Below are 24,781 nucleotides of genomic sequence, written 5' to 3'. Positions count from 1 at the left end.
CAAGTTGAGCAGCGACACACACACACACACACACACACACAGGCCAGGGAGGCGTGTACAATATTACAGTACATAAGTACAGTATTTTATTAAAAAATAAAATAAATAATAATCAAGATTTGTTTTGAAAATAGCTATGAAGGTTGTATTTAGATTTTACATGCTCATATTATATCCTATAGTCTTTTGGGCTCAGAGATCTGGTTGCTTATTTCTCCTGCAGAATCTGGCAACGGTGTTAACGGGAGAGAGAGAGGGGGGCATGTGGCTGAACAGGGACAGCTAACAAAACAACATCATGAGAAAAGAGGTAATTACCAAAATGACTCACAGAGGGCAGAAATTGCAGGCCGGCGTTAAGAGCTCCTGACAGGCTAAAATGTACTTCATCAGAGGTATAATAAGACTGGTTCGGCGGCCCGCGGTGGAGGCATCAAAGCCTTGGCCTGAAGGTTATGTGTAAATATGCATAGAGCTTCCATATGCTTGTACTTTGTTCACAGGCTTATTTGTGGGCGCATCAGCTCACTGGGTAGAACATGGTGCACAACAGTGGCAGGGTTAGTGGATCCATTTCCTATGTAGCCCAGTGGGAATGGTAATACCACTGTTGCTGGGGGGGTTAGCGATCAACATGATTTGCATTGCAGCCACCCATGATACAAATATATACAGATACACATTGTACACGCATAGCATGACCGAATAGCATTTCTAGTTCAAAGCATCTTATCTTTGGCAACTATATATATTTTTATTTATGTACCATTTATGTTACTATAGTTTGCTCTGAAAATATATCATCAAATGACACACATGGCCTCTTTGATACTAGCTTGGATCACACACACCAGACACCACTTTGTAGGTCACGCAGCATTTATGGAAATGCATAAAGCATATGTGATTGAAAGTACTATTCCATATATATATATATATGTGCGTGTGTGTGTGTGTGTGTGTGTGTGTGTGTGTGTGTGTGCGTCTCTCCTCGGGATGAAAGTGGAGCAGTTGAGGGGAAATTAAGAACAAGGACACTGGCTCCTTCACGTGCACACCACCACCGCATCACTCAGATGAGGCAATGCAATGTAATATATGCCAGGAGGAGGAGAGAGAGAGAAGTAATTGAATTTCAAAGAGGGGTTTCTGTTTACCATACGGTACCCATCGCTGTAGTGCAGCTAGTGGCCTTATTGGGTGGAAGCCTAACGACATGCAATTACTGTTTTCACCCCGTTGTGGTGCGCCTGCGAGCCACAGTGTATAAACATTAGAGAAGGGCTTTGAGGGAACCAAAGTTTACACTGTCCCTTTGGATTGAAGTCGCAGATGACAACAGGATGGAGAGTTTGTGGCCCTGATGTTTGACTGGGGTCCTCCAGGGTTCTATACTAGGTCTGCTTAGTATTTTCGTACTAAATCTCCTTGCAGAGAATAGCGGAGCCGTAAGCTTCACAACGTCAATGTTCGCTCCCCAGAATAGGGATGATATGGGTTCATATGGCTACGTTTTGAAATCTTGAAACCACCTGTTTAACCCATTTTGGACTGAGGTCGATAAAAAAAAGGCTTCAAAATCCAAAGAAAAATCTGAAAAACCCATGTTTCTATGTCAGTGGTGCTCAACCTTTTTCATGTCAAGGACCCCCAGAATTATCTCTATTGGGCCACGGACCCCCATCTAAAAAAAAAGTAGTTCCAGGGACCCCCCAGAAGCCAATATTTTAGTTCTGAAATATATATTCAAAGATTTGCGCCACATTTTCACGACTTTTCAAAAATAGCAGACCTACGAGCTTGTAGATCTGCTATTTTTCAATAGCTAAAGTATTACATAATGCTTAAAACACCAACATGGGTTCCCGGTTAAAGCCCTGGTTCATCCGTAGGTCATGTGACCCGGCGGTGCGCTGCCTGCCGTCGTGGGAACATGCATTCCGTGACCACGAGGAGAGCCAAACAATGCCTAGAGTAAAGCTCCATGATGGCATTGTCTCTGGCTTTAATTGGGAGCAATGCTCTGCTATTCATGAGAGAGAGGAGACGTCCTTTCCCACACTGTACCGTGTTGTGCGTGCAATGCTGCCGTGGAATGTGGACCCTAATGCCCGATTTAGCCTATACTCGGTTGCCATGTCACGCACGGAAAATAACAGATCTACAAGCTCACAATGGGTCGTGCGACTCGCGACGCATTGTGAGCCTGTAGATCGGCTTTTTTCTTGTGGGTTAACGTTGCCAAACGCACACAAAAAACAAGACAAAGCATTTTTTTTTATTGGGTTCATCAATGATAAAAAATAAAAACCAGCAGAAGTGATTTGTTTTCTGTTCACATGCTCATGTTTTTATCAGACAATTCCCATAAAATGGTAAATATCACATGGACCCAAAAGGTTCCCATTGCATAACATAAAGATCAGGCAAAGAAAAGCTGCATTTGAGAGGCCGTGTCGTCTAGACGCTAAAGTAGTAAAATTGTTCAAGTACAACGATGAAGAGATGTACAAAGGACACAGCTGTGTTTGTAAAAATGACCTCATACTTGTAGATAAGACCAAACAGTCCACAAAGACAAAATCATAATGCAACGGAATAAATACACTTTTGCTGAGAGAGGCCAGATACTACACATAGTGAGAAACAGCTGCTACGATTAGTTAGAAAACGCTACATCTACAAAGAGTTCTTTCAATGTGTCGCAGATGTCTGCTCTTACATTAATTACACGTTCATTATTGTTCATGAAAATGTAAAATCAAGTACACTTAAGGTGCAAGCACGTGGAATAAGGGAGTGTACGTATGTTACATGGAATGGCGTGCTAAAAATATGTCGACCCGTTTCATCAGCTAAAACGTTGAAGGCATTCAAAATTTGTTCACTTCTTACTATTGCCCTCTCATTGCTTCAGAACACACTAATTAAGCCCCCTTCGTAGCAGATCAAGAGTGAAATGAAATAAAAACAGCCCTTAAAATGCCACATGATCCTAACTTTAAACTCACAAAAAGGCACAGTTAATAACCAATTTAAAGCAATAGTTCACCCAAAACAATATTATTTTTTCTATCAATTTCTCACCCCATGAAGCCTTGCATTCATGAACATGTTTTTGCCACCTTTCTGAGCCAACAATCCAATATTTGAAGTTAATAGGAGACCAATTACTTAACAAGAGAAATATCACATTTAAAACCTGGATCATCAGTAGACCCATCAGTGATTACACTGGGTTGTTTTTTAGTTAATGATGACACATGTATTCTGACAATGTATAATGTCACCGTACCAACTTTTATGAGGCAGTATTGTGTTTATTTATTTTATGTATTATTTATTTATTTTTGTTTATTTTTTTAAAAAATAGCTGTTTTCTGCCCTACAGCAGAGAGAGTACAATACTTATGTTGTTGTCCGGAAGAAACCACCTAACTCCATTTATTATTATTATTATGAAATAATTTAATAAATTATTATTATTAAATCAATGCTATTGTATGCACTGTTTGTATGTGTTGTGATTTCTTGTCGTCTTTTACCACTGCAGAAAATAAGTTTCCGAAAGGAAAAATAAATTTGAGTTGATTGAACACCCCTTACGTCTATGTGTTGGTTAAAAAAATGAACCAATGGAAAGTATTAGAAAGTGCTTCGGCAAAAAACCTCCTAACTCCATTGGGTCCTCAAACTATCTGCCAAACCAGCTAACTCCACCCGTGTAGACATCTTTTTTAAATCAGTGCTATTGAACACCATTTACTGTATGTTTGTGTCTTGGTTAAAAAAATATTGAACCAATCACCAAAATAATTAAAAAGTGCTTCAACAAAAACCTCTTAACTCCACTTGAACTGGATGTTTTTTCATTTCCTGAAAAATGACCATTTTGGAGTTAGGTGGTTTTAGTTTCAGACAGCAGAGATATAGTTTTACCATGGTCTCCTACAGCTCATCAAATATTGGATTATTGGCCCAGAAATGCGACAAAAACTACAATAATTCAAGACAAAACCAATTCAAGGCTTGAATTGGTGAGTAATTGATAGGATTTGTCTTTTGGGTGAACTATTCCTTTAAATCTTTAGGCCCACCACCCCACTCCACCCACATCACAGAAACAAAACACTTCCTCAAATTAGGATGAATCCCACTGACAGTCCATTGGTCCAGGAGACGGAAGGCGTGTCCAACAGGAGTGAGTGATGGACAGACAGACAGATAGATAGATGGGTGACAAGGTGGGTGGGGTTAGTCATGGTATGTGCTCCTGCATGCAGATGGATGGACGTTGAGAGTGAAGTTGGTTAAAGTTAGCAAAGGTATAGCCTTGAAAGGCCTCAGGTTAATGGGAATCCGTGGAGGAGAACACAGACATTAACCTCAGTCTTGTTCGTGGCTGTTGGTAGTGGGTTAGTGATCGGTTAGCTCCCCTCCAGCTCAGCCACAGGTCGCATGCTAACACTTTAGCATGCTTCTTGGGGCTAGCGCGGAAAGAAGTTAGTTGATGTTTTTACTCCGCCGGTCCGCGTATAGCCGGCTAGCGTGCTGCTAACACCTTCTTGGTTAGCACTGACTTGTTCCGCTTGGCCAGCCTCTAGCCGGCACGTTAGCATAAGCGTTCCTCTCTCGGGCCGCGGAGTGAATTTTGATTGGTAGACTCCGTACATGAGGAGGCGAGGACCTCAGACACTCACCCAGGGCTGCTCGAAGCTGTACGTCCTCCTGCGGTCGTCGGGGTCTTCGGGACCAGTCTGGGCCTGCTGGAACTCGTGCCTCAGCCTCTGTATCCGGTCGTGGTTGCTGGGGGCTAGTCGGTTACTGGGGAAAGAAGAGAGGGTGGGGGCATCAGAGGGATGAATGTGAGGGGTCCATTATGAACAGGTGACCTGGTTCTATCAGCGTAGACATAAAATGGCCTAGGGATGAAGTTCTTAAAAAAGTCTAATAATTCTACTCACGGGCATGAATTGATGAAATGCGTTGTTGATGCTACACAAAGCAACCCAGATATATACGCACAACCCAGGGGCCTCGGCAAAAAGCAGGCATGCCCTGAGGCCAGCAGCAATATGAATCACAGATATGTGCCCACGATGTATTATTCATAACAATGAACAAAGATCTCCCCTCCCCCCGGCCAGATATCATTCACCTGCTACACATCTCTGTATCGTGTACGACAGCCCCTCGACAGTTTAAATAAAGCATGGGTCCTTTCCATGTAACATCTCATGATACACTACTGGACATACGATCCTTTACCTGACTCTCACTAGAATTCACGTTGCCACCGGCCACGGCAGCCAGGGCCAGTTCAAGGGTCTTTGGTCAAAAATGCAATGCAAGCTTTGCAACAGTAGAAAGATACAGTATTTACAATAATACAAAAGTGGCACACAATATTATAATGTGACAATATTAACCACTTAAGCCCTATCTTATAGGTTCAAAAAAAAAAAAAAACTTTTGAACATTTCTTAGCCTATAATAACTAAGGACACCAGGTTTAGATATAGATTTATTTTTTATCATATCCAAGATGAGCGAAAAACAACAAACACTGCATTCCATTGTTGTGGTTGTGTGTAGCACTGTTCATTAGAGTCATTGACTGGCAACACTGTGTTCCTATCGTAGAGTTCCACACATTCTGGCATGTACTGCAGTTTGAGGGCAGTGAGCTGGCCTCATTTGGCCCAAAACAACCCAGCACAATGTTTTCTGTGAGTCTCATGCAGGCCCTAATTAAATCTCCCATCAGCGCCTGTAAACCTGTATTATACTTCGTTGCACAATGGTGGCGTACAAAAATAGCTGATCTACAAGCTCACAACACGATGCATTGTGTGCTTGTTGTAGATCGGCTATGTCCATTGTTTCTTTTTAAACATTGTATTCAAGTCAAAAGTTTGAATTATTGATATTGATTTGAAGTCATATCGCTCAGTGTATCTCAGCAATATGCCAATGACAATGTAGAAGTTTGACTAATGACAGCCACAACAAAGGCCCAAACCACACCACTGATTCGCCATGCAAAGGAGTTGCATTGGTGTGACATTTTAAAACTGTTTTGTTGCAAGGAGCTGACAAATGGCATCCTTCTGCTTTCCATTTAGACTAGAGCAGTGGTTTTCAACCAGTGGTCCGGGGACCAACAGTGGTCCTTGAGGGGGTTCCAGGTGGTCCCCAGGTAAAGGATGGAAAGTTGGTAACCAAATGGACCCCTTATAGATCTTTAACTCTTGAGTGTCAAAGATTATTAAACATCTGCGTTACTTCATTCTCAAGAAGTCTACACAATTAGAACAATGTCAAATTGATATTTTCATCAACGGTTCAATACAGCATGGCATTGTGGACATCTAGCTGGTCCATGGCTCAAATGCCAAATAAAAAATGGGCCTTGAAATGAAAATGGTTGAAAACCACTGGACTAGAGAACCATACAGACTCAATCAGACACATCGGCTGATAATATAATAAAAGCCTAAATTCTTGTGATTAGACTCTAATGAACTGCCAGCCGGTCCGTGACAATAGAAAGACTGGAAACCCCCGCATTAGAGTACCTTCTTAGCCTGTTGTCTTTTGACACCAGCTGCGACTGTGGTTCACTTTGAAATGTTTAAAAAATAAAAAAATAAAAAAATTAAGACCAGGAAAGCATCCGTGTCATTTTAGATTTTTTGCTAAAAAGCATAATTTTATACATTGGCTATTCAAAAATCGAGAAAATGTGTGCATATATAAATGCGTGCTACTTTTGTGTGACACTGTATCTAAGTAGGGCAAAAATTCATGACACACACACACACACACACACACACACACACACACACACACACACACACACACACACACACACACACACACACACACACACACACACACACACACACACACACACACACACACACACACACACACACACACACACACACACACGCACACAGGACTATGGGCACAAGAGGACATAAAGGCATTTGAGGTTATGTGGCTCCCAGCAGAGTAAAGTCATTATCGCAGCCATCAATGCCCCTTTCACACAGAGCGTGAACAGAGTGCCAGTCTAGGTGACTGAAGGGCCAGCGGGGGCATGCCAACTGAGCTACATTTATCAACTTGATGACAACTTTTTGACTTTCCAACTCTGACAGGAAGTGTCACGAGTAGCAACGTTTAAAACCTGTAACTTCATGATCGTAATGGTGGCTACAGGGAATTTTGTGAGAGCTTCTGTGAGAATGTTCAACTTTTGGAAATACTGAGTTGTAAGGAACCCAGAGACAAGGAATAGGGCCCAACATGTTAATGGTTGAGTGTCCAAAGACATGGAATCCTGGATGAAATCCCCCCTCTTTTTATACTTGAACAAGCATTGCTAAGAAACTTTGCACAAAAAAATATGCATGGCATTGTCTTCTTTCTATGAGCTCAAACCGACCCTTTGTCACAGACAATTACCGCAATACTATATATATATATAATATAATACTGGGTTCAATTGATTTCCTCTGCAGGGACACAATGACAACAACTGAAGAGCAGGGGGTACTAAATTTAATTTACCCATTACTTAATTTACCCATTACTTAATTTACCCATTTGCAACGCTGAGAGTGTACAAATTTGGTACATTCGTACACTCACAGAGTTACACTGAGGATTTGACTGTGTATAATCTGAAAACAGCACCAAACAACACAGTCATCTTGCAGGCCACTTGAGGAACCCCCCTCAACCACAAGCAGACAGTGGAAGAAAGCCAGAGCCCGTCAGCCTGGTTAAGGACCAGGAACCTGTCATATGTGATCGTGCTAATCCCTGCGATATGTAACACAGACGCTGGGTCTCTCTGTCCAATAAACTGACCCCGCGGATGACACATGTGTGTGTGCCCGCGCGGGGCTAAAGGTCGCGGCAGAAGCTGTGATCCCGCCGGAAGCGCCCCCCTTTAAATCTGATAGCTAGGTCACCTGTAAACAGATGTCTCTACCAGGGAAAAACTTTCAAAGAACGGATAAAAGCCACATGGCCTCACACACTTCATGACAGTGCTTAAGAGTGAAGGAGTCAAAGTCTCCTATGTGTCCCAAGATGAATCACATACTTGTGTGATGACTCATGGAAGAGCAAAAACATGCAAAGGATTATCAACCAGTAGCCGGCCATTACTGAGAAATAAACCCTGACAGGGTGATTTATATCTGATTGAGTATCCCACGGATTACACAGTTAGTCATACTTAATAAAGAAATGAATACATTGACTCAAAAGTAACAACAATTTGATTGCTCTTAGTCTTAACCCATAACCCGAGTGGCGCGCTACGAGCTTGTAGGTCTGCTATTTTTGAAAAATCGAAGAACCACTGACAGAAACATAGCTTTTTCAGAAAACTGGATGTAGAAGACATTTTTATAATCTGATCTCAGATCAAAATGGGTTAATGTCTGGCTCATAAAACTCTGGTATGTAGGTTGGTAGGTATAGTGTTGGTCAAATATGAATCTTGTCTATTTGTCACCTCAAATGTTTTCAAAAACATTCTTGTGTACAATTTAACTGTAAATGTCATTGTGTGTTTGTTTACGGGGTTTTGCGGCAAAAATCAAGCAACACAGATTGATATGAGCTTGAGTCTTTGATTAAACAGCGTTCCGTTATCGAGTTCAGCGGTCATTGAGAAATAACAGACGGCTGAATTCAGTGATTGAACCGAAGCTGTGAAATAAAGTGAAATCATGAATTAATAATTCCATGGAAGCTATAGTAGCTCATATGGAAATATTAATAATTCCATGGAAGCTATGCTGTAGCTCATATGGAAATGTTTCTGTTAGTGATCCGAGGACAAACACTGAGCATTGCTGTCAGCAACACAAACTCCTCTACAGCTACTGTACTTAATTTAAAAAAAAAACTGTTTCAGCAGAAAATAGCAGTGTGGTTCTTCAAAATTCCACACAGTCCACAGAATAAAAGACTCACTGTTATTCTGTTCTGGGTCTTTGACGCGTGAAAGACATTCTGCCGAGACAACGTCAGTGACCTGTCTGTTCAAAGTATAGCTGTAGACTTCAAAGGAACCTTGAGAGCAAGGTGTCCGTACACCATTGTGCCGAGAGACTGCAGGAAAAAAAATCACCAAATGAATCCTCCAATCCTCCCTTGTCCGGACAAAACACTGTAAATCAATCACGGAGAAAGTGAATTACGGCCGTACAATAGGAGACGTGTGAAAGCCACAACACTGGGGCTGAGAATTCTTTTTTTTGCCTTTAGATGAGTTTAATCCTCCGGAGAGTCTCGCTCAATATCTGGTGCTGTGCTCAAGGGCCAAAAGGTCACTCGTGTGGCTTTGTGAGAAGCAAGTCTCAGTGGAGCCCAGTTGCAGCACTGTGGCTTGCTGCCAGCGAAGCCTTTTACTGTGAGACAGGCCCCATTATGATGACCGGACGTTGTTGCCCTTTGAAAAGCCGTCTGTCTTCAGATAGGAGTAGGCAGACACTTTGAAGAGAAGGCGACTTTGCTTCGCTTCAGCACTAAGATGCAATGCCGGCATTAACGCAATACAGAATAATATCCGAATTGGACAAATACCTAAGCGAGAAGATGGTACTATATTGGGAATATTGTGATATAATAAGTCTAGCCTTTATCATTGCTAAAGAAAGTGGAAGCCTGCCTGAACTCAATTATTTTGTCCCTAGTTTTCTCCCCATCCGAACAGGACTGTCACGTGAAAATGTGCCATGACAGTGACGTCCCCTGCTATGGACCTAAATCAAAGCGTGCCTACAGATAGGGAGGGCCTCTGGCTGCCGTGTACATTAAGTGACAGAGGCAGCTGACGGACAGAGCTCTAATCCTATGGATTACAAAATGAATGCTCCCCATTCATTGAGAAGCTGCTCTTCCCATGCATTCTGTAGCCACATCCAGACCTACCAGCAACTGTACATGAACACAGAACATGGAACTTCACACTCATTTAAGGGGACTTGGTTAGTGTGTGTGTGTGTGTGTGTGTGTGTGTGTGTGTGTGTGTGTGTGTGTGTGTGTGTGTGTGTGTGTGTGTGTGTGTGTGTGTGTGTGGGGCTGAGTGTGCCCTTGGAAATGAAGGGTTATTATGGGCCTCCATGTGGTCGGTGGGCAGTAAAACAGACAGCTGGACACGGTCAGGCCAGCCACCAGTTGGCCCCACAAAGAACCTTTTGAGTGTTTTAGTGAGACCTACATGGCAGAACGAGTGGGGTGGTTGTTGTGTTCGCCGTCTTTGTCAAGGAAGGGCCCTTGTGGCGAGTTGGTTACAAGTGGGGGTGACCTTGGACACACAAGTGTGGCATTGTTGGTTTTCACTTCTAAAGCCCACGAGGGCTTTCACCCCATGCCACGTGCAGGCAGGCATGTATGAAAGACTTCTGCTGTTTTATCAATATTATCAGTCCATTGTATCAGTATTAAAGGGCATAGGTTGCCTGCAATGCAAATTAACAGTTCATGAATTTCATTAAAAATACATAAATAAATAAAACACTCTCATGGCAGGGTTATACCCTGTGATATGTTATCTCTCACATTAGCCAATAATCCTTAATTTATAATATTCAACTTTTTAATTAAAAGCCACTGTCTTAATTAAACATTTAATTAAAGTATGACACTCGGGGGATTTGTATCTGCTGTGTGAGGCTAACGGGTGCCTGTTGAATAAACATTTACTGATGTACCGATACACATGGTACAATACTGCATGCGTGCATCACGCATGCGTCTCCCCAAAAAACACGGCTGCTGTGGTGGTTAGTTCCCGTAATCTTATCAGATGAGGGAACTGCCTACATCGTCTGACAAAGAGAGAGCAGCTGGTGGAGCCTTTCTCTGTGGTGAAAAATGAACTGAGATGCTAGAGCCGATAATCCGGCTCTATTGATCGGAAGGCACTCAGACAGCGAGCGGTGAGACTGATGCCCTTGCTAACTGGAGCTAGCAGTGGCTAGCGCTGCATCTGTGTACGGGAGACTCAATCTTATCTGCTGCTGTGAAGCAGCAAAGATCGGCTTGCATCCTTGAGCACTCGCAGACTTTTACAGTCTTATTAGGGGCATGTGCTCCTACCTAGCTGCCGGTGGCTAACGACAACTGGAAGCTGGAAACTAGTTGTGATAAGGTGTACTGCTCCCAGCCAAAAGAGCCAAGAACTGAGCTTCTGACTTGGCATGGTGCCAGTTCAATACCACACATACCAAAGACAATCTGGATTGATTGACTGAATGAGATGTGCTCACCACTGCCTCAGTAACTACTACTCTTAAACAGCTCTAAATACAACTCACTCCAACCTTAACTTCTCCAGTGGAGATGCTCAGTGGCTAGGAACGACTCCTATTAAAATCACACTTGTGTGAAGTGAGGGGCTCCCACTGCAGGTTGCCACATGACGTCACTGCTTAAAACAAACATTACAAGTCCATAGACTTGCGGCTCCCACATGACGTCATGTCTGAAAGCCATGCATTACTGCATACTGTTGCATATTGTAGTGGTTCTCAAAGTGATGTCCAGGGACCCTCTGGGTTATGTGAGTGGGTTCCAAACGGACCCTTACACGTCCATTTGGTTCCATTTACACTCACAGAGTTATGGTGGTCCTTGAAATAAAAATAAAAAGATTGAGAATGAGAACCAGCAGCTGTAATTGTATAGCAGATGTGAAGTTCAAATACCAGCTCTGACAGTGTGATGGTGTGACTGGTTCCAGATCACCAACCTTAGTGGTCAGTAGTTAAAGACTGGTTGTACCAGGCAGTGAATGTGTGTTGCTCAGTTGCTCGGTCAAGCAGGGCATCACTTTAAAAAAAAAAGAGAGAGAGAGCAAGCATGCCAGTCTTCCTGGATAAACAATGTTTAAAGGAAAGGGGATTAGAGCACATGCTTGAGTACTCACAGACCCACAAGTGTCTGTTGATGCAGCGCAGAGATTAGGGGGTGGTGGGGGTCAGAGGCGCTCCATCTCTCTTGGGTCCAAGGCCCGGTTTAGACTTGCTTGCATGCCTCATCGCGCACTGAAAATAGCAGATCTACAAGACCACGACACGTCGTAGCACGAGGTGTCGTGACCTTACGGATCAGCTGCTTTCACTGCGCGACACTGGCGTGCAACTAAGTATAAATCGGGCTTAACAGAGACCATTCCTGGTCTCATTAGTGCGGTCCTGGTTTTGTGAGGGATTACTCAGGCTTAACCCTGAGACACTGGCAGGGTGGGATTGATCTGCAGAAACATCATTATTAAGCGCAGATCGAATGCAATAGCAGCATGCTTTGCCTCCCATAATTTCCAAACCATTATTCGTACTCTTCATTTTAACAAAACTGAATTGAGACTCGAGCGTGGGACGTCATGTTGATAAATGCGGACTTTAGTAATTCAGTTTTTCTTTTTTCTCCTCGTTCTGAAAATCAGCAGACGAGAAGGCTGACTGGATTTGTGTCCCCCCGCCCCCACACCATACTTTCATGAAATCCTGTTTTGACAGGCGGGCAAGAGGCTAATTAATTTTGCTCACTTGCTCCGTAACCTGGGCCGGATCAGACAGTGATTGCACGTCCTCGGCTTCAGACCGCCGGCTTACTCAGAGGGCACAGCCCCTGGCATGCCGCCGGCACACTGTGCCAGTGTGTGAGTGTGATTTTGTGTGTGTGTGTGTGTGTGTGTGTGTGTGTGTGTGTGCATGTGTGTGTGTGAGAGTGAGTGGGTCTGTCAAGGTTTGCCTGCACGAACCATGGAGCTGTACTTGATGAAATGCTGCAGCAGGAACGGCAGCCACTGGGCACATCTAGAAACAAGCCAAGCTTTGCAGACGACTGGAATACAAAACATCAATCAGCCGTGGTCGTGAGCCACAGCCAGGTCGGAGGCAATATTCTGGAATAATGCTTTAACATAGTGGGGCATGTTGATAAACTATACGAGTGGCCTGAAATACATGAATCATCTAAATAACATTATTCACCTTTTTTCTCTAACTTATTTTTAGGGGATTTTGCCCATCCCTGTCTACCTGGGTTAGGGTCTGTCTTGCACAAAATTTTATGGAGAGGTTGGTCTTTTTTTTATGCATGTTTGCAATAAAGGGGCATGGCCTGTCACAAAAACACATATAACTTATAACCGATATAACAGAACATAACATCACATACCCACAGGTGGTTAAAAATGATTAACTGGACACAAGCATCATGGAGTGCTACTTGGCACCACACAGCTTTATAGACAAACTGACACCTTGGCGGATCGAGGTCTGTGCTGTTATTGAGCAATGAGCTGCACATCTTGTACTTTATGCCATGTTTTTATTGGACCAGAGAGAAGAGGGATGACATGCAGTACTGACGCAGGGGGCTGTTGTGATTATGTGGTCGATGCTGACTTGGCCTCCAGGACAATTTCATTCAGCTTTGATTAAAAAGAAAAACTACTCCCAACATAACTAACTAGTTCAATCTGGTGGTGCAATGCAATGGTATCCCTTGTCACAGTAGCATCCCCCTCTAAGCCTTAGCAAGCCTTCAGCGATCCCTGTGAACTGCCAGACAGTAAAAACATCGCAATCCATCGACGGAACGGATCGGCTTTAATTGGTTTGTGGTTTTATAGGGCATCTGTATTTTTCCAGGGGCAACTGCTGGTAAAATGAATGCCTGAAACGGTAATAGAATATCTGACTACTTAACACACGATATGAGATAGAACGTAGGCACAAATAAATAAACAAGCATTGTGAATTCATGTATACAGTATAAATGAACAAACTGTATATTTATGAAACACAACACACACACACACACACACACACACACACACACACACACACACACACACACACACACACACACACACACACACACACACACACACACGGATTAAGTGGGTTTTCTATTTCAAGCTATGGCGCCACTGCTAGCAATAACGGCAGAGAAAACAGCAATATGCCCCTTTTTAATTTCTGGGCCAATTTCATGCTTTACATGCAAACATATCGATGCTGGTCTGCTCAGTTACAAGCAAATAAATTGGACTGCGTTTTCTGATATGTATAACCCAGGTCATTTAACGAGGGACCGAAGCGTTCAACTATGCGTTGTCCTCCGTCTCATTTCTCAAGTCCCTGATGGATTGTATTGTGGCGCGACATGCAACATGCATCAATTTAATATTCTAACGTTTTGCTGTGCATGGAGGAACCTTCAATCCATATTGTACATTATCCTTTAATACAATGGTTCTCAAAGTGGGGTCCGGGGACCCCCCCATGGGCCCTTGAGGGGGTTCCAGGTGGTCCCCAGCTAAATTATTGATAGTTACTGTAGGAATCAAATAGACCCTTACAGACCTGAGTTATGGGGGTCCATGGCTTAATGTATACCAAACATTGGGTACTGTTGTAAATTTTTGAAGAAAAACTGCCTTAATACTGACACTGTACAGTTCAAGACCGGCTTAAACCTTAGTAAAATGTAAAATGGACAGATTTCAATGGAAGTCCTAAGGAATGGAATACATATACTGTATATGTAGTTAATGACTGTGTAAATCATAAATGTTGTAGTGTCGCAGAGCCAGACGTTTGGATACCTCCGCCTAGGTGGAGATGCCTGGAAGTCTGTGACTCGTGACGGTGGTTTCCAACTACCTAAGGGGCTTAAGAAGGCCAGTAATCTTAATGTCCCTCATACTTTAGACAACATTTCGACCCATCTATACCATAACTGGTCTTTTTCTTTTTCTCCTACACAAACATGTTGCATAGAACAGAATCAGAAGAGGTACAGTAGTTTACCAGTAATGGCTTTCTTTGGGGCTTTTATTCTCTGTTGAAGAGTTCAGAGTGGAAGTTAACATTTGAGTTACCAATGTTGTCCTGAAGTTCAACAATCTCCATTTCTCCTGCCCTATGCTTCTCCAACTCCCACACATTGGCATTGTAGCATATTCTCTCGCCTAGTCACAATAGGGCTTTGCAGAATATTGAATACCATACTCAAAACATTGGTGCTAAAAAGGCAAATGTTCCATGAGAACATTTACTTGAGCTGAACGAAGAGCACTTGCGCTGTTGTCACGGTTCGTTTTGGGCGAGTGCTCACACAAATGGACTCCTGAACGCTTCCTCCTAATCCAACGTCGATAACCCTGTGAATTCAACCTTTCCTCTTTGATGTTCTGCTCTCTTATTCATCCCCACATTACATTTTCGGCTCTCGCTTCACTTCTCACAAATGTCTTGCTCTCAATTTGTACAACCTGTTACAACACAGCTCTCCTGGATTCTTTTAGAAGCTAATGGTCCAGAATAACTCTACTATACAACCTCTGGCTGACACAGGTGAGATAATTAGAAGGTGTGATTTCCTTGAAAACCCTGACTAAGGAATTGACCCGAGTCATGCAAAGCCAGGGTTACACTTTCTCTTGGTGACAAAATCCGCTGAATCGTGGGGACGGCCGCTCGTGAATCAGGGACAGTGGCAGAGAGGCGAGTGTTAGGTTATGATTGGTTGGATCATAATGGCATTGCGAAGGGCTAGATAGATTACAGTAAGTGTCTTATCTGACAGTGACAGTCGCTCCATTGACTGACTGAACGACGCAAAGTGACGGACGACATCTGCCACTAACCCTCGAGTGGCAGTCACCAGGATGTGTGTGTGTGTGTGTGTGTGTGTGTGTGTGTGTGTGTGTGTGTGTGTGTGTGTGTGTGTGTGTGTGTGTGTGTGTGTGTGTGTGTGTGTGTGTGTGTGTGTGTGTGTGTGTGTGTGTGCGCGTGCGTGTGTGTGTGTGTGTGTGTGCGCGCACGAGTGCGTGAGAGAGAGAAAGAGAGAGCATGAGACAAAGAGGAGATGGGATGATATGGAGAAAAATGGAGAGGGTCACACTAACAATAAGTGTTCGTGTGTCAGTGCGTGTGTTAGAGACAGAAAGAGGTAAAAACAGGTATACAGTGGCGGTAAGATGGTGTGTGTCCGTGGCCTGCATGTGTCGTTTCACGTGGTACAGCTGAGAGAAAAGACAACTGATCTTATCTCACACCAGCATACAAGCACGAGGACAGCCGCGCTGCAGCAGCCCTCATATTCCAGTCACCCGCGCACAGCCGCGCTGCAGCAGCCCTCATATTCCAGTCACCCGCGCACAGACTGAGTGCCTTCCATCCATCAGCTGGGACGCATGCCATGCTATAGCCCATCACTGTTCTGACAGCCTCATGGCTGCGGCGCCGCGTTCAGATGAGTGATGTTAACACACTAAAGATTTGCTATATGTGTGTCGTCGTCGTCCCCCCCCCCCCCCCCCCCCCCCGAGAATTAGCATATGAGTGCTCCCATGTGGCACAGTTAGTCAACTGCATTATAGCAATGTGTTACGACAAAACCTTAAGGAACTTTGTGGGGGTTTGGGCTATATGCATTGAGAATATAAGACCTTTCGCCCATTATGAGAGGAAAGGACTTTTTTCCAATTGCCAACCATCCCTTGAAATCCCATCCCTTTTAAAATACGTGTCCCTTATTGATCTGCCGTACAAAGCCAAAGTGCATTAACTATGTTTTTGGACAGCGACTTATTTTGTGTATCTCAAAGGTAAAATTAGCCTTCATGATTTTGCGGGATAAGGAATTACCTCAAGAACATAATTTTATTTACAATTAGTGTAATATGACTTATTTGCAGATATCTCCTTTGGCTGACCAGTTGAAACACTTTTTAACCCAATATCAACCATCCCCCCCCCCCCCCCCCCCCCCGTTGTTACTGCAGTTTGTAGAGAATTTGTTAACCACTTGAACACTCTAGACTTGGTAAACTGAACCTGAATTTCTTGTATATATATTTTTTTAAATGGACTGGATGCAAGGGATCGTCTGATTGTAATTTGGGTTTAAAGCATGCCCTTTCAAAAGAATAGACACGTGCCATCGTTCTCCTGATTTGATCAGCACACATTAAAAAACATTTAATTAATAAACTAGGTCCCACAGTCCTCGTTTCATTTGTTATAATGAATGATGATTGGTGCGCCGGATTGGCTGACAGTCAGTGAATAGAGGGGACACAGACGGCATTATTCACATTAATGAGAAAGAGCGATCCTTTTCATCTGCACAATGAGGCCAGCGGAGATCATTTTTAAAAGAGCAGAAACAGGAAACGAGAGGGAGAGAGGGGGGGGGGTAAAGGAGGAGGAGAAGGGAGAAATATAGGGGCTGGTGTGTGCCTGGAAAAGAAGGGAAATAAGTGGAGCAAGTCTAAATTAGAAATCTAATGTGAATTTTGGGAGGGGGGATGCAGGGGAGGGGGTTTGACAGATAGCATATCTCCAACGCACACACTGATGACTTTCCGTCTAGATGAGAAGAAAAATAGGTGAGAGAGGGAAAGGAGAAGGGAGGAGATAGAAAGGGAGAGAAAGACAGAGAAAGGGGAAATCGAATTGGAGCTGTCCAATTTCTGAGGCAGGCATGATCATCCACAACATATCATTCTCTCTCTCTCTCTCTCACACACAGCCCCACCCCTCTCTCACCCCCCCCTTCCCCCGTTCGTCCGTCTCTCTCTCCTACACTCATTCCCTCTCTCTATCTCTTCGTCACTCTCACACTCCCTCTCTTTATCTTCCTTTCTCATTCCCTCTCCCTCTCTCTCTCTCTGTGTCACAAGGGTGTGGGGGCTTGATGGATGGCGCTCTCACTAGTAATAGTTCCCATTTTCAGAAAAGCTCCATAATGCAGAGGCCGTCGGAGTGCTCGCTCGGCAGTCTCTGATAAATCATAATCTCACTCAAATTAGCTTCTATTATCATCAGGAACCAGGGGGTCGGGGCGGGGGCGGGGGGCTTCCCCCTGCCCCAGTTCTCTCCATTTCAGAGTCCAAATGGAATAAAATGAGACCGAGTCTCGTGACAGGCAACCAATTTTGTGCGAGGCAAAAGGGCGAGGGGTATTGACGTACGACTGCTGTGGTAATGGCTGTCCTACATAGAGAGGCCACTCAGAGAGGCCACTCACAACCAGTTTAGAGTTTGGAAGAAGTCTGCGATGATAGCCAGAGAGTATTCCCACTCCCCCGGGAGAACACAAAACAAAAATATGTATTTGGGAGAATTTGATGGAAACATCCCCATTTAGTTTATAGTGCTTTAAAATAATTGTAAGTACAAACATTGGCAGTCAACAAGAAGACCTGGCTATCATCAACATTTCAGTCTCATTCAAGCTGGCATTAAGGAATAATTACAACATATTCTATACAGTACTGTATATTGGCAAATACAGTATGTACCGAATATCCTGTCCAAAAATCATTATCAGCCATAATATAATATGGCTGACAAATCACAAACTGTGCCTGGAGTTTTAATGGGCTTTTAATGGGCTTATCTAAACAAGACACGGAGCCTTCCCATGTGGATGTTGGACTTCCAGTGGACAGTATATAAAGTCAGTCACGTGACGTGTGATGTATGACTCCAATTTTGGGCATGGTTTCACTCTCTGACCTCCATTCACTTCCATTCTAGTCCATTCTGCCAGTCTAACCACCGATCCGACACAGGGGTAAGGGGTTGACACTATGGCAGGGAAATATAATGTTGGGCCATGTTTGCTTTGGAGTTGCCCAAGCTGCAAGTGCACATATGAGTGAGGAGTCTGCTATAAACACAAGTTACACAACACATTCATTCACATAGCTATTACTCTCTCCCTCTGTGTGTCTGTCTGTCTGTTTGCGTGCGTGCGTGCGTTATGTTTATTATTATACTGCATTGTCAGCTTAAATCCTTCTGCATTACTGCAGTTCATTGCAGGCACCTGTAGATTAGATTGCACTGCTCACTACATGATAGTACGCTCACAATTTTCCACACTGTTGAGGAATGCCATGGATTTCACCACAATGTTGCTACCTGCTGTATTGTACAGTACACGAAACAATAAATCACCTTGAAGTGCAACAAAAATAACTTTAAGATGTATCGACATGGAACGTCATCGGTAGTACAGAGTGCCATAGCTACAACGCCTAGCGCGAGACAATAGATCAAGGAAATATTTCTTGTGCCGCTAAAGAGAACCGCAATAGAAATAAATAAAAGCCATGGAGGAACGTTGGAAACGTGTCTTTTTTTTCCCCCACCACTTTCCTCCGGCTCTCTTTGTATTCCGTCTGTATTTGCTGGAACCGAACACCGTCTCAACACTTTGAACACACAGCATCCTGTGCATACACTCTCCACTTTACTAGGTCACCACACACGACAATGTCAACGCCAATACACTGGATTCATGAAATATTCAATGTTACACTTTGGAAGCAAAAGACAGAAATGTCTTCCAGATCTCAAAATACAAAATGTGATTTTGCGCTCGGCTACAGATGAAAACAGACGTTGCAATTACCTTTGATCTGCATTCTTCTCATTCAATTATAAAGGGCCTAAGCAAGCGTTTCTCTTTGATCGCTGTTGACAAGCCGCAATATAACTAAACCTAATTGGAATCGCTTGCAGAGACATGACAGAGCTCCTTTATAAGATAACAGAGACGTTTTCCGGATCACTTGCCACTTTCATGCTCCGACACAATATCTCTTTTGCTTTTCTTGCCATTGTATTTTTAGATTTGTCTTAGCACCGTTTGGTTTGGCTGCAACCCAACTTTCCCATGTGGGAAAAAAAGATACTTGAATTCAATTGTACTGTGACCACGCAGGCGCGCACACACACACACACACACACACACACACATCAATCCCTCTCACGTCTCGCTGCGAGCAACCCCCCCCCCCCCCCCCCCCCACACACACACACACACACACACACACACACACACTCTCTCTCTCTCTCTCTTCAGGGTACCCTATACAAGAGTTTTGTTCCCATATAAAAAACATCTGCTCAACTTGCCTATAATAGGCATCTTTTTGGCTAAGCGTGTACAGTAACTGTTACATTATGTCACTGATTGAACACAGGAGTGAGGCTCAGTGAACGTGCTGCATTTGACAGACTATAATGTTATACAATTAAATCAGGGGTTCTCAATGTTTTTGGCTGGGGACCCCCGAAAATGCTTTGGCCATGTCTCGAGGCCCCCGCCCGCCCCCCTCCCCACCCCCAATACAAATTGACTGCTACAATAAGGAACCTTTATGCATGCACTATGTGTATGTAAACTCTTAATTTCCATTAGCCATTCAGTTGCAAAAATATATATATATTATTGGGACCCCCCCAAAATATTTTGGCGACCCCCTGGGGGGTCGCGACCCACGGGTTGAGAACCCCTGCATTACATTACTAAATTACTGAAGGTACAGTATGTAGAGAAGACAATTACACAATGTATTTGTAACGCAGAATGTTTTCATTTCCAGGAGATTGGGAGGGATCCGTTTCATGTCTCGTGGGTCATGTTGTGATCTTAGTGGCCACAACGGTACTGCGGACCAGACCAAACACTGTAACAGCGTCTCAGTAATGTCTTAGTGGCCCCAACGGTACTGCGGCCCAGACCAAACACTGTACAGCGTCTCAGTAATGTCTCAGTAATGTCCAACGGTACTGCAGACCAGACCAAACACTGTAACAGCGTCTCAGTAATGTCTTAGTGGCCCCAACGGTACTGCGGACCAGACCAAACACTGTAACAGCGTCTCAGTAATGTCTTAGTGGCCCCAACGGTACTGCAGACCAGACCAAACACTGTAACAGCGTCTCAGTAATGTCTTAGTGGCCCCAACGGTACTGCGGCCCAGACCAAACACTGTACAGCGTCTCAGTAATGTCTCAGTAATGTCTCAGTAATGTCCAACGGTACTGCAGACCAGACCAAACACTGTAACAGCGTCTCAGTAATGTCTTAGTGTCCCCAACGGTACTGCGGACCAGACCAAACACTGTAACAGCGTCTCAGTAATGTCTTAGTGGCCCCAACCGTACTGCGGACCAGACCAAACACTGTAACAGCGTCTCAGTAATGTCTTAGTGGCCCCAACGGTACTGTGGACCAGACCAAACACTGTAACAGCGTCTCAGTAACGTCTTAGTGGCCCCAACGGTACTGCGGACCAGACCAAACACTGTAACAGCGTCTCAGTAATGTCTTAGTGGCCCCAACGGTACTGCAGACCAGACCAAACACTGTAACAGCGTCTCATAACGTCTTAGTGGCCCCAACGGTACTGCAGACCAGACCAAACACTGTAACAGCGTCTCAGTAATGTCTTAGTGGCCCCAACGGTACTGCGGACCAGACCAAACACTGTAACAGCGTCTCAGTAATGTCTTAGTGGCCCCAACGGTACTGCGGACCAGACCAAACACTGTAACAGCGTCTCAGTAATGTCTTAGTAATGTACTGCGGACCAGACCAAACACTGTAACAGCGTCTCAGTAATGTCTTAGTAATGTACTGCGGACCAGACCAAACACTGTAACAGCGTCTCAGTAATGTCTTAGTGGCCCCAACGGTACTGCAGACCAGACCAAACACTGTAACAGCGTCTCAGTAATGTCTTAGTGGCCCCAACGGTACTGCAGACCAGACCAAACACTGTAACAGCGTCTCAGTAATGTCTCAGTAATGTACTGCGGAGTGCGGACCAGACCAAACACTGTAACAGTGTCTCAGTAATGTCTCAGTAATGTACTGCAGACCAGACCAAACACTGTAACAGCGTCTCAGTAATGTCTCAGTAATGTACTGCGGACCAGACCAAACACTGTAACAGCGTCTCAGTAATGTCTCAGTAATGTCCCGGGTGTTCCATCGCTTTTTACTCAACAAACATCACACAAACTAGAAGCTGAACCCTTGCATCTACAACTGGGCTCTCCTCAGAGTGCCATAGGAAAGGTAGCCCCCCATTCTTTGCAGAAAGACCCCCCCACCCTCGTGGCAGCTGCAGTAGTAAAAACCAACAGCCGCCATCTCTCTCTCTACCCCAGGACGCAGAGGCCATCCTGCTTCTCTACGCCTATAGACACACTTTTCAAAGGAACGCACCGGCCCAAATACCCAGACGCTTCCTCTAACGTCTGTGTGCGCGCAAACGCACACACGCACGCACACGCACACACACACCATCATCCCTCTCGCGTCTCGCTCTGCTCCTTCCTGCCTTTCAACTGAATGCTGGATGCTGCCATGTTCTCTCATTGTGCTGCTGATCCCTCTGGGACGACACACCCACAGATGAGATGCTGATCTGCGGTTTTAGGCAGACCACATACATACATACATATACTGGACTGGGGTTCTCATGACTGCACTGTGCACATGTCTCTCAGATAGTGAGATGGTGCTTAACCACATGAAGGCCGGTGTCTGTATATTCAGGGCAAAAATGGGTCAACTTTCAGTCGAAAATAGCAGGTGTGAGCTGGTATATTGTGCCATGGCAAAGAGATTTGGTGTAGAGGGAAAAGAGGTGGGTGGCAAGTGCAGACCCCTGGGGAACACCGCTCAGGAAGTAAAGAGTTTAACTCCGTGAACACATAGCATCCCATCTGGGACAAACATTATGTGATCTACGACAAGTCACGCTGTGATCTTGAATTATGTAAAAATATATTTGTATCTAGGTAGATGGAAAAAGCGGAGCAAGAATATTGCCTTGAGGGACCCTGGTCAACTCAGTATGGGTTCAAGTCGTTACGTAGTTAACTCTGGTCCTATAGGAGTCCACAGAACTGCTAGTTTGTCATTCCATCATGTAGTTAATTGCATTAAGTCTAAAAAAAGTCCCTTCATAGCCAGTTTAGATAATAATAATAATGTCTCTCCCAAGACCAGTCTCTTGTCATGGTATGATACACTGCATAGTGCATACTGTATAATATTCAATCATAGATATATATTCCTACCATTGTGGGCATGGAAGTAATTAATTTTGCACAATTATCTTTGCTTTCTGAACATTGGTCCGTAGAACCGAAGACTTCCTGCCAAAACACATCAAGTCACGTGCTATAGTAACGCTTCAATCTCAGTTAACCCAATGCGATGCCTTGTGAGTTTATAGATCTGCCGTTTTATAAAGAGCATGTTGTGCAGACAGTCAGGGAAGGCGAGCATAGGAGCAGGTAGGAATGGAAGAAAGAGAGAGAGGGGGGGGGGGGGTACGGTGGCTGGAGAGAGAAGGATGAAAGGACAGACAGGGGGCTGACGTTATGCTCAGGGGAGAGGAGGACATGGATGGATGGATGGAGATTAGGCATGTAACCATATATCGTATATCGATATATATATCGATATAAACTGGTGGCAATTTAAATAGATTTAATAAAAACATGAATCGTGTTATATATTTGTATCACGTGCGCTGCAAGCTTGTACATCTTCTATAAGTGGGAGAATGACTGATTTAGAAGGCGTTCGTAGAGCGGGACTCAGCAGGTCTTACTGGGTTTAGAATGTGACACAAAGTGCCTCAGACACGGGAGTGGAAGAGGAAGAAGGAAAAAAACGCAACAATGTTTCCTCGCCAGACATCAAAGGAGAGGGGATCAGAGGCCATCTTTGGTTTTTTTTTCCATTAGCCGGGTAAAGGTACAGTGGAGGAAGGGGACAGGTGATAATAAATCCCCACTGTAGCCCAGTGTAATATTTCCCTCTCTGCTGCTACTGTCTGCTGCCTGGCAGGGACCGACGTGACCCTCGACCCCCGTTAAAAACATCGCCAAACTAGGCAGCGGGAGCCGGCCACAGCTGTCCTGTGTTCCAGGGCTGACCGAGCCCTTGTCTGTGTGTTTGTGTGTGTACACTTTATGTGGATGTGCAAGTCCGTGTGAGTGTGTGATCTTATAAACCCCACCACTACCAGCTGACACACAGGCACGCACACACATGCACACGCACGCACGGTCGCTCGTAGAGTCAAAGAGACAAAGAGAAAAGCAGACATGCCAGTGCATCAAAGAGTGACAGTGGAAAACCTGGAAGGGTGTCAGGCGGTCTTTTGGCAGACACGCGTCACATGCATCTCCGCGGTTCAAATCCCTCAGGGTGGGGGGTGGATCCTGTCAGGATCCCTCAACGGGAACCTAACTTTGAAGGATCTGGGTGGTGGTGGTGGGGCGGTCCGGGGGGGGCAGACAGTCAGGGAAGGATAGACAAGCAAAGGAGCAGGTACGAATGGAAGAAAGAGAGAGAGAGAACGGTACGATGGATGGAGAGAGGAGGATGAAAGGACAGACAGTATAAGGAAAGACAGGAGAGGGCTGACGTTATACTCAGGGGAGAGGAAGGATGGATGGATGGAGATGCATTGCAATGAGAGAGACTGGGATGAGAGAGGAGAAGAGTTGGAGAGATGGAGAGAGATGGAAGGGCAGGAAATGGGCGCTTGAAGGAAGACAACGAAAGACTAGAGGAAAGGAACGAGCTAGAGGGAGAAGATAGACTGAACTGGGGGAGGAAGTGAGAAGAGGATGTAGGAAGTGAGGAAGACATGCAGTAAAGGAGGAAAGGAGGATGAGATGGGAGGAGATAGACCAAAGCATGAATGAAAAGATGGTTGGAAGAGAGATATTCTCAAAGGAGCAGGATGGAGCAACAAGAGAGGAAATGTAAGAAGGATGTGACGTGAGAAGAGGCATGTGTGTGTGTGTGTGTGTGTGTGTGTGTGTGTGTGTGTGTGTGTGTGTGTGTGTGTGTGTGTGTGTGTGAGAGAGAGAATTCCCTATCTGTTGGGTGAAATACAGCA

The 24,781-nt window shown here is 44.5% G+C and overlaps 1 protein-coding gene across 3 annotated transcripts in view; it reads right to left on the bottom strand.

Moving 5' to 3' along the window:
• LOC308325898 (partitioning defective 3 homolog) overlaps nucleotides 1-24,781 on the bottom strand; it is a 261,533-nt gene that overhangs the window by 17,168 nt on the left and 219,584 nt on the right. For all 3 annotated transcript variants that reach the window (XM_080778653.1, XM_080778655.1, XM_080778654.1), the window contains one exon: nucleotides 4,701-4,824. In XM_080778653.1, coding sequence (XP_080634779.1) covers nucleotides 4,701-4,824 — 124 coding nt within the window. The remainder of the gene's footprint in view (nucleotides 1-4,700; nucleotides 4,825-24,781) is intronic.

Source organism: Protomyctophum bolini, assembly GCF_963924005.1.
Source record: "Protomyctophum bolini genome assembly, chromosome: 12".
NCBI lineage: Eukaryota > Metazoa > Chordata > Actinopteri > Myctophiformes > Myctophidae > Protomyctophum > Protomyctophum bolini.
Note: the sequence above shows the minus strand (reverse complement) of the source record. Positions and strands in the feature narration are given on the sequence as shown.